The sequence below is a fragment of the Macrobrachium rosenbergii genome, chromosome 40 (assembly GCF_040412425.1).
Source record: "Macrobrachium rosenbergii isolate ZJJX-2024 chromosome 40, ASM4041242v1, whole genome shotgun sequence".
Taxonomy (NCBI): Eukaryota; Metazoa; Arthropoda; class Malacostraca; order Decapoda; family Palaemonidae; genus Macrobrachium; species Macrobrachium rosenbergii.
Window position 1 is genome coordinate 8,611,102 of NC_089780.1, and position 11,564 is coordinate 8,622,665.

At 41.9% G+C, this 11,564-nt stretch overlaps 1 protein-coding gene across 1 annotated transcript in view; it reads right to left on the reverse strand.

Moving 5' to 3' along the window:
* Nucleotides 1-1,253: 1,253 nt before the first annotated feature.
* Nucleotides 1,254-11,564, reverse strand: part of LOC136826108 (uncharacterized) — a 39,444-nt gene continuing 29,133 nt past the window's right edge. The window contains 6 exon segments of the mRNA XM_067083083.1: nucleotides 1,254-6,188; nucleotides 6,704-6,883; nucleotides 7,579-7,753; nucleotides 7,884-8,036; nucleotides 8,530-9,482; nucleotides 9,485-9,634. Of these exon segments, the coding sequence (XP_066939184.1) occupies nucleotides 5,893-6,188; nucleotides 6,704-6,883; nucleotides 7,579-7,753; nucleotides 7,884-8,036; nucleotides 8,530-9,482; nucleotides 9,485-9,634 (1,907 nt within the window). The 3' untranslated portion in view covers nucleotides 1,254-5,892.

Consider the following 11,564-nt stretch of genomic DNA (forward strand, 5'->3'; position numbering starts at 1 on the left):
TACTTCGTCCACAGGTGTGTAACGCAATCACTCCTAATCACCAGGTAAGGCAATTACTGCATAGTGATCTCTCTAGGCTTTTGGTTCCAGTTTTTCTGTCATGAACCTGTCTTGCTAAAACTCGCTGCACGCTTCGAATTACCTGCTATGAAGTCTTGAGCAGAAATGACACTTGTAAATTGAATTGAATTGAATATAGGATTTAGGCCAAAGGCCGAGCATTGGGACTTATGAGGTTATTCAGCTCTGAAACGGAAATTGACAGTAAAATGTTTGAAAGGTGTAACAGGAGGAAAACCTCAAAGCAGTTGCACTATGAATCAATTGTTAGGAGAGGGTGGAAAGTAAGATGGAAGAAAGAGAATATGAAAGGAGGTACAGTAAAAGGAACGAAAGGGGTTGCAGCTAGGGGCCTAAGGAAGGCACGCTGCAAAGAAGCTTGAGTAATGCCTACAGTGCACCGCATGAGGTGCATTGACAGCATTACCTCCCTACGGGGGACACTTGTAAAGTAAACCACTTACTGAAGTTACTGTAGTGTCTGTATTAGCAGATTGGAGTTGTCTAGCCAACAGCCTTGTTATTCTTTCTGTCAAATTTGGTTACTCTGTTTCAAAGGCTGAGAGTTACAGTAATTAAAACTATGCTTTTAAATACTGTATAATTTTCCTCTATTTTTTTGCGTCATTAAATTTCTTGTTTTCACAGAGGACATCCCTTTCTATGGAATTTCCTTTTGAAGTTAATGGTCTTGTAGGCTTGCTTAATAATAATAATAATAATAATAATAATAGCTGGCCAATACAACATTGACTGACCTTATATTTGGCCAGTGATTTCTCTTTTGTTTTAACAGAGGAAATTAAATATGACCTTCAGATATTAATTTTTTAACCTTTCACTTTTTGTATGCTCAACTCTGACCTATGTCAGGTGGTCCATGTTTTTTGAACCATCATATATTTGACTGGATTCCTGTGTGTGACGTGTCGTCTCTTTGCATACATGTAAACCGTAGTGATATGAAATATGCAAGGTTGTTTGATCATGTATCACAACAGTAAATCACTGCAGTGATGGAATATATATATATATATATATATATATATATATATATATATATATATATATATATATATATATATATATATATATATACATACTTTCCATTTAGCATACAGGACTGTAATTCACTACAAAAATATGAAATCACAATATTAAAAAAATTGAGGATGTTCACTAAATAAAACAAATTTCATTCCAAAAAAATTTATATTTTCTTAAGTTTTTCATTTATGTACATTTATGACAACAGAAGACTTGTCAAAGAAAAGGACACACATGAGAGAGGAAAAAAAATATATATAATTTATATAAAATATTTGACTGTAAGACTCAACAAATCCTTGAAAATGGAGAAGTCATAAATAAAAGCTCAATGGGGGGAAAAAATAATGGGAAGAACATGAACACACACACACGAAAAAAAAAAAATTATTAGCATTAACTGCAACCCGTAAGAGGCCATACAACAGTGGAGAGAGAAAAGAAGCGTTACTATATCAAAAGAAGAAATCAAGAAGAAGAAGAAGATGATGAAGAATGTAAATAATAACTAAGATTTCGTGAGACCAAGAACTTGGATGTTTTGGGGGGAGAGAGCAGACGCTCTCTGGAAAATGGGAAGTCAAAATAGATCCCCACATTAGTTTACAGAAAAAAAAATTAAATAAAAAAAAAGCTTATTGGCCTAAAAAGGACATTAATATGATCCTGCAACTTGATGTGTTGCCTATTTGCACGATCCCATTTTTGTTTTGCACAGTCCCTATTCCCGTGTCTGATGATTCCTTTCCACACAAACATCGAAAGTTTCCCCTTTTCCTCCTCTCCCTTCCCGCATTTGCCATTGTGGAAATGATGTGCTGAAGGTGATATTCAACGATTTACAAATGAAATTCCGTTCCTCCATTCCTCTGATTTATAGCACCAATCGTCCGGGAAGGCCAACAACGCCTCTTCTTCTTCCAAATTCTCTAAGCACTTCGACATCATCAAAGCACCAACACTGAATCAGACAGAAACGTCCTAAAAAAAAACATGATGATGATGGTGATGATAATGATGAGTGTGTGAAAAGAACAACTGTCTCTCTTCCTCTCACCCTCAAAAAAAGCATGAAAAAATCCCAAGCAATAATAAAAAAAAAACAGCTGCAGTTCCTCAAAACAACTGCAGAGTGAACATCCACAAGAACTGTCTTCCCGACAACAGTCTTAGAAAACAATGACAGGATATCTACAAATCTCCCCAGATAGCATCTCTTATGGTGGATGCATGTACCAAACAGCATCCTGGCAGAGGCTTTCAACTCATTCATCACTTAGCTATCTATCTATCTCTCTACTTAGAAGGATCAGTTACCAACAGACAAGCGATATCGATCGCGCCCACAGACGACTGACCTTTTGGGAATCAGTGTAAGAAACAAAAGTGGCCGAGAACAGTCTGATGCGGATGATTTAAAAAATAAAAATAAAAGGGGGGGTTTTGTTGAATATACACTAACACAGATGTCTTATAAATTAATCAAGTGTTTATCACATAAAGACGTGGAAGACAGTAACTGCATAACTTAACATTACACCTTCAAGATAACAGCTTGATGTCCATGTGATTATTTCAAGACAACTCAAGAGACGATGCTGAAAATAGGAGATGCAAGAGAGGTTAAAATTGGGGAACTTGAAAACTGAGAAGAGATAACTGGACGACTTGTCAAGGTGCCTAGGGCCTTCTGGAGGTCAGCTTCAAATCTGCACAGCCAGAAACAAACAAGAATCCAGGAGCTATGGGATTTATGAGATCGGAATGGGCCCCCCCAAAAATCAAACTTTTCTTTCTACTAACGACGCCAAAAAACTTGATGGCCAGAATGTCACGAGACCCTCGAACGTGGGTGGGCATCACCGAGGCACCAAGCCAAGGAAGGGCTTGAGTGCCCACCCACCAACTTTTTCCTCTTCTTTTGACCTGTGACAGAGATGGCCGCTCCTCCAGAAGTGAACAACAGACTGAATTCTCAACAGAACCAGGTGAAAAGGTGCTTCGAAAGGACAAAATAAAAATAAGAGGGAGAGATGAATCAAAACATAAGCTAGTAGCACTGTTTATAAAAAATACTAAGTAACGAAATATTTACATCTTATTTACACCAAACATCTTGTACTTCACCGGCAAAAAAACACAATTACAAAAATATGGGGGTTGGGCATGGAGGGTGAGTTGATAGGGTAGGTGCCCAGGGGGGTATGCTATGTCTATACCAAGGCCAGTCCAAGGTTACTGCGAAGCGGGGGCGTGGGTGACCACAACCTACAACCCGCTACGTCTGGTTCATTTCCAAATTTTCGAAGGCCTCGGGATTCCTAAAACTAGCCCGGGGGCTTCTTGGGAGATTTAATCCTACGTCCTGAAAAAGACTCATTTTAATATATAAAAACCCTTTTCCTCTCTTCCTGCACCACTTTCTAGGATCAGAACAGACCTCTAGCTGAAACCCCTCTTTGAAAAAAAAAAAAAAAAGCAGACGAACGTGCAGCGCGCCTGCGTGGATTCTTTGGAGGGTTGCTGCTACTTCGGAGGGTTTCAGAAAAGGTCATTTTGCAACCTCTACCCCCTCCGCCCCCCCAACAAAATAAAATCCCCCAGCACAGATTATGTGTGACCTGAAAAAAGGGGCACACTAAACGTCACTCAAACCCTCAGTGGGGCAAGTGAAAAGCTGCAATATATGCCCTTGGGAAAATGTTGTAATACACACACAAAAAAAAATCTATGTAGTTGTCAACAACGAGAACAAACAACCTTCCGAATGACTTTGTTTTTTCATGGAAAGAAGCACGGGGTTGCGACAACCGGCATATCCCTACATTAAAAGTAAATAATAATAATATATATATATCACTGTTACGTTGTCGAGCACCAAGAATCTTTAATGCCCAAAAATCATTGGAGATCAATTGCGATAGCGCCCCTGACGCGACACTGGAATTGCTGAATTAGTTCACACGATTAGTGGAATGGCTGATAGGTAGGTACGAAGGAAGGAGAAAGAGAGAGAAATAAAAAAATGACGGAAACCGAAGCGAGATAATCATTGGATTACTAATTGCCGAGTGCAGACATCGGACAGACCTTGAAAAGAGAGAAAATACCTTTTATCTAAAAGAAAACGGAATCACTTTTCTCAACGAAAAGGTCCTACAAAAGGAATCATGTCGAAACATCATTACACAAATGAAATGAAAGGTTTGTGAAACACAAACGTATGATAATATATATATAAAAAAATCCCATCTATCTTGTTGCAAATGATGAACGAAAAATAAAAAGTGCAGCGTGAGTGATGTAAAAGAAGAAGAATGAATCCTCAATTGGCTCAGCCGTAAGAAAATTTGTCTTAAACCTATATTGCATCGAATCCACAACACTTACTTATCTGTCAATATGAATCATCATCTTAGCGCCATGACCCTACTGAAATTTGAAAAAACCCTAAAATTAAAGATTAAAGAACTGCCCTTTTTTATGGAACACAAGCTGGAGGGCAAGATTTGTAATCATAAAAAAACCATTCTGAAATCTACAGTTCAAGTACCAAAGAGACATAAAAATAAGGTCAGTTTTGTAACTACAAAGACCAAATTCCTGTAGCTACTACCAGTCTCTTGCTAATATAAAAAAACAAAACACATCTTCAGTCTGTTTCATACAGGCAAGTGAAGATGTGACCTCATCTATTTCATGAGATGAACTTTAAAAAAAAAAACCACTTTGATCAAAATCTACTATGTGCTCGCATTTCTGTCATATCTCAAATATATATATATAAAACCTATTTCATATAATGCCATAGAATTATTTCCTTTTACATTATAAAAACAAGCAGAGTACAAAAATAATCCCCCTTGTCGCCTCTCCGAGAGGCATACAACATCTTTTTTATGCCACCCTATGTTATGTACACATATTAATAATAATATTAATAATCTCCTCCTCCTTTTCGTGAAAACGAGAGACTTGAGGTCGAGGCTATAAATACCTCTCCTTAGGAAGTCTTTTTAACGAGACTTGAGGTCAAGACTACATAATATAACCTCTCCTTAAGAAGTCTTTTTAATCATATTTACCTGACCCAATCTATCCTGCACCAGGTATGAGAAGATGACCCTTCAAAAGAACCGTGACGGCAACGACGAGGACCTGGACGGGTTTTCTGTCCGTCCCCGAAGTCCTAGCTGTCTAAAACCTGCGTCGTCCAAGCTTTAATACAAGAATCTGGTTTTTTTTTCCGCTAAATAAGAATCTGGTTTTTTTCCCGCTAAAACTAAGTCATCAGCAAGCGACAGTGAGTGAGACACTGTGTATGTGTGTGAGGTTCTGTAGGTTACGAAGCTATCAATCAATCAATCAATCAATCATAGAGCATAAACGTCTACTAGAGGCGTCTAAAAAAAGACGTCTGAAAACGTCATCCATAAAGAGGTCACAACCACAGAGTGCAAATCAAGAAAATAACCTCCTTCCCCCCTTCCCCACCCCCCCCTTCCCATGCGAGGGTGGGGGTGGGTTGGGTTGTTGGTCATAGATCATTATTATTATTATTATTATTATAAAGGACTTTAAGCTTTATAATTATATATAAACTATTTCGATTATCCTGAGAGAAACGTTTATGACGATCATATGTGTGTGTTTGAGGTTTTCTCTCTCTCTCTCTCTCTCTATCTCTCTTTCTCTATCTGTCTCTACTCCTCTTTCTCTATATCTCTCTGTATCTCTCTATCTCTTCAGCGACATCACAAAAGTCTGGACCACCTTCTGTCACTACTACGTCTGACTCATCAGGAGGACATTCGTGAAGTTCGAGTTGTTGAACTTGAAGTGGCGTTTGTCGTAGAACTTCAGGAGCGCCGGGCTGTAGGGATGGTTGTCCTTCAGGTGCAGGTAGTGGCATTCGGGTTCCCCTGTAGTGTGGCCACACTCCTCGCAGACGTACACCTTGGAGCGCCGCTCCTTGTAGGCGTAGCTGTGCTGCACGCCGTGCACCTTCAGGCAGTGGGACTCCAGGGAACATCTCTGCGTGAAGGACTTCTCGCACAGGTTGCATTTGTAGGGGCGGACACCTGGTGGAAGGATACCGAAAGGATTTGCGTTAAATTCTCGTCTAATTTTTGCTTATGTATAGAAAGATGTGGCGCTGTGACCACAATCCATATTTAATGCTCATGCTATTCTCTTTCCATTTTAATACATTTTTCTATCTATTTGTTAATTTATTTTTTTCTTTTTAATAAGTTAGATTTCTTATCTATGTATTCTTTTAGCTCCTCTTACTTCTTCCTATTGAAAAACATTATATTCTTTGTTAGCTTGAGTTTCAAATCAGTTGCCCCTATGGGCTTGTTCCTTAAGAATAGTGTTCATCTTCTGAATAATAATAATAATAATAATAATAATAATAATAATAATAATAATAATAATAATAATTATGGTGGGCTTTTTCCTTATGAATAGTGTTCACCTTCTGAATAATAATAATAATAATAATAATAATAATAATAATAATAATAATAATAATAACTAAAGACGACTAATACACAGAAATAACCAAACCTGAGGCTTTCAAACCTCGGCTTACCTGTGTGTGTGCGTGTGTGCCTCTTCAGGTCGAAGGTGTCGTTGAAGCCCTTGGCGCAGAAGGTGCAGAGGTAACGCTTGACGTCCGAGTGACACTTCATGTGACGGTTCAGGAGGCGCTGCAGGCTGAAGGACTTCGAGCACACGCGGCAGACGAACTTGCTACCTTCGTCGTCAGCAACTGTAAACAAAGATGGCGGTCAGACGGGGGGAAACTCCAAAAGGAACATGACTCCAGGTAATAATGATCTTAAGAAACATTATAAACAAAGATGGCTGTCAAATGGGAGGCAGAAACTCAAGTGGAAAATTAATCCAGGTAATATTGATCTTAAGGAACATTATAAACAAAGATGGCGGTCAGATGGGAGGCAGAAACTCAAATGGAAAATGATTCCAGGTAATATTGTGCTAAAGGAACATTATAAACAAAGATGGCGGTCAAATGGGAGGCAGAAACTCAAATGGAAAACTTCTCTAGGTAATACTGATCTTAAGTAACATTATAAACAAAGATGGCGGTCAAATGGGAGGCAGAAACTCAAACGGAAAAAGACTTCAGGTAATATTGTGCTAAAGGAACATTATAAACAAAGATGGCGGTCAAATGGGAGGCAGAAACTCAAATGGAAAATGACTCCAGGTAATACTGTGCTAAAGGAACATTATAAACAAAGATGTCGGTCAAATGGGAAGCAGAAACTCAAATGGAAAATGGCTCCAGGTGATATTTTGCTTAAGGAACATTATAAACAAAGATGGCGGTCAAATGGGAGGAAAAAACTCAAAGGATAAATGAATCGAGATAATATTTTACTTGAGGAACATCATTATTCCAAAGGGTCTTCTCTCTCTCTCTCTCTCTCTCTCTCTTACCTGCTGGGGGAGGTGGAGGTAGTTTTTCCGTCACGTCGGGACGGGCAGTGTCCGTGTTTGGTGCCAAAGGATTCTTGATGCCGTGCCCTCCGTTGACGAACTCGAGGGGCGTGTCTTCAGGGAGGCCGAGGCGTTGCTGCAGAATGGAGACCCGGACCTGGAGGGGAACCTCGCGCTGGAAAGAGAGAGAAAGAAGAGAAAGTTTTAGAGAAGTCAACTCGTACCTTCAAATCTGACAGAAAATGGAACGACTTCAAAGGATTTTCAACAAGGTCCATAAACAGAGTCACCACCTGTCCGCTTACCTGTAGATCGTGCAGCGGCGGGGAAGATGCATCCACTAGGGACGTCCCACCTGGGGATGGCCTGCTTGGGTAAGTCGTCTGCATGTACTGGGGGGACATGGGAGACTTTTCCCCAAATCCATTCTGAAGCTCTGTTGATGAGACCAAGGGAACCTGGGGAGAAAAAATGAGTGATGATTAAGTCTTAAAATCGAGTTTTTGTGATGGCTGAATTTCAAGGGCTCTGGATGATTAAATTTGGCATATGTCAATTTTGCTATTGAGGTTTCAATGAGAGAGAGAGAGAGAGAGAGAGAGAGAGAGAGAGAGAGAGAGAGAGAGAGAGAGAGAGAGAGAGGGTAGCAGAAAAGTCGTTTTTTATGTCTTGTGGAATTTCAAGGGTTTTGGTTGATTAAATCTGGCATAGGCCAGTTTTCCTGTTCAGGTTCAAATCAGAGAGAGAGAGAGAGAGAGAGAGAGAGAGAGAGAGAGAGAGAGAGAGAGAGAGTAGCAAAAAAGTTGTTTTTTATGTCTTTTGGAATTTCTAGGGTTTTAGATGATTAAATCTGGCATAGGCCAGTTTTCCTGTTCAGGTTCAAATCAGAGAGAGAGAGAGAGAGAGAGAGAGAGAGAGAGAGAGAGAGAGAGACTCTACGACGTGTCCTACCTGCGTCTGAGTGGTAATGGCGTCGAAGGTGTCAGAGGGCGATCTGAGGATGGTGTTCCCGTTGGTGAGGGGCGAGGCTGTGCAGCTGAGAGGTGGGGACACGGGCAAAGGCGATGGAGACGGAGCCGGAATGGTGTACGGAATCTGCGTCTGTTGGGGCTGCTGTTGATGGTGCTGCATCTGCAGCTGATGCTGCTGGTACTGCGTCTGCTGTTGCGGGTGGTGCTGCTGCTGCTGCTGCTGCTGAGTCTGCTGCAGATGCTGCTGGGGAGACAGCAGCGTCTGCTGCTGTTGGTGTTGCTGTTGAAGCTGTTGCTGCAGTTGCTGCTGTTTCTCCCGGAAGTGCGTCGGAGCCGGGAAGGCCGGGGAGGTGTCGTTGGCTGTCAGCGGTATGCTCCGACAGTGCTCCGGCAGGGAATAAACGTGGGGCTCGACGGGTCCCGGAATCGGGGGCATGATCGAGGCGCTCTCCAGTCCCGAAATGCCCCCTGGGGGAGTCTGCCCGCCTCCGCCGCCTCCGTCGCCGCCTCCCAATCCGCCCTTGTCCCCTCCGAGGCCGAGGTTCCCGAAGAAGGACAGGCTGGTCTGCGAAGCGTCCAGGTAACTCCCGTTGGAGCTACTGCAGTGCTGACTCGGAGGGGGGCCTCCGCCGTTGCCCTGGCCGCCCCCATCCTCGGCGTTGGTGTACTCCTTCAGGCACATGGAAGCCAAGGACGGATGAAGGCTCTGTGGCGACACGCTCCGCGGGGACCTGATGGCTCTCCTGGTCGTGAGGTCGAAGGGCAAGGCCGGGTCGTCCTGGTACCTGGAGGACCTCTGGTCGCACTCCATGGGGGAGGGGGGCCTCTGGTGACGCCTGACGTCGCGGAAGGGCGGCAGGCGAGGGGACACGGATCGGCGGGGCACGTGGCAGTCCAGAGGCGTGTCCTGAGGAGGACTTAGCATGCCTGGGAAGGAAGGACCGGGGAGTGGGTCCTTTGGAAGGAGTTCCTGGGGAGGAAGAGGCTGATTGGAGGAAGACTGCGGTGGGGGCGTTCTGCTGAGGAGTCCAGACGCCCTGGGCTGCGAGGGCGGGCGTCATCTCGCCAGTAGCTGTGTTCCTCATCTGGGGAAGAAGGGAAATCCAATTAATGATTCTATTTGGAAACCTTCAGAGAGAGAGAGAGAGAGAGAGAGAGAGAGAGAGAGAGAGAGAGAGAGAGAGAGAGAGAGAGAGAGAGAGAGAGGCCCATGATTACCCCTGCAAATTCCAACTCCCCGTTCATCGGAATGAATAAAACAACAGCTATAACCAGAATAAAAATTGGCTATAAAGAAACTCAGGTATTTGGGACAACACCTTGATTAGTCTACCTTCTCCATGCACCTGGTCTGGAAGACCGTCTGTATATAATTATCAACCCTTTACTAAGAATGGCTCATCATTCATTAATACTCCCATAATCTTAACTATAACTTACGGATATGGAATACTTAACTAGTTTGGAATATTAACTAGTATATGTGCTCCTTCAAGTTAAGGCTCTCCAGTGTACAAAGAACAAAAAAAAGAAAAACTGAATTTTATCTATTTTATCTTTATCAACTTCCAGTCTTCTTCCAGTCATCGAAGACTGGAAGTTGATAAAGATAAAATAGATAAAATTCCCTATTCTTTATTCTTTGTACACTGGACATTCATCCAAGTTAAGAGTGACAAGTTTCCGTTAACTGAGAATACACTCAAATTATTCAGAAGTCGAGTGTATTCAACACTCGACAGAAGTACACAAATACACATCCAGCGATGGGTGACTCACAGGGGGTGTATGTGTACATGGACTAATCGTAATTACGCTTACGTCTGTGTATGTGTGTGTTTGTGTGTTTGTGTGTATGTGGTAGTGTCATAACATCCGCTCTCATACTTCCGTGTTCCAGAGAGAGAGAGAGAGAGAGAGAGAGAGAGAGAGAGAGAGAGAGAGAGAGAGAGAGAGAGAGAGAGAGAGAACACAATGATTTAGCGGTATCCCATTGAATGTCCATCTTTTGTTCAAAAAAGTCATTGTCATTCCTCCAGTGACGGAGCTGAATAAAAAAATAAAAACAACTCTTTTGAATTAAAATCCGTTTTGATTCATAACAAAACATTAAAAAAAAAAATAAAAAAACTGGCTTTTTGATGATAAGCAACGAAACGTCCCCTTAACAAATAAAAGTATACACAACCAACTGGAGATTACTATAACGTGGAGTTAATCTACCAAACAGGTAACAGAGGGGCCCCCTTCCGTGGGCTACAGAGGCGTACTGTAGGTAATTGCGTTATGTAAGCTTACGCACTCCAGCCAGATGGCGGTGGTGCCGTCCAGTCCATAGTTCAGGGTCGAGAGAACATTCGTATATATATAATTTAATGGGGTTTTGTAACCCGGAAAGAGTAGAGATAGGGTACCAGTCTCCTCTCTACGCGCATGCGTCATCATCCATCGTCATTATCAAGGTATTTTCCGATCTGCAAAGTCGGTTTTGCAGAGGTACTAGCTCGGCCTTTTTTTGTTTCAGCGACAAGTGGAGGCTTTGTCGCTTCAAAGAGGCATAAATTGGACCTTTTGTTTTAGCGACAAGTGGAGGATTTGTCGCTTCAAAGAGGCATAAATTGGACCTTTTGTTTTAGCGACAAGTGGAGGATTTGTTGCTTCAAAGAGGCATAAATTGGACCTTTGATTTCATCGACAAGTGAGTGATTTGTCGCTTCACAGAAGCAAAAACTGGACCTTTGATTGAAGCGACAAATGAATCTTTTGTTTCAGCGACAAGTGGAAGAATTATCGCTTCCAAACGACACCAGCAAGACATTTTTTTTTTTTTTTTTTTTAAGGTTTCAGCAACAAATGCAGCCGAATTGTCGTCACATCAGCGACTCGCCGTCGCTTGCAATCCGTTCAGAAGGGTACGGACGGGCGAACAAACGGTTTCTTCGCTTTTAGCATATCGGCTCAACCAAAAGTTAAAAAAAAAAAATAAATAAAAAAAAAGTGTCTCAGGTGAGATTC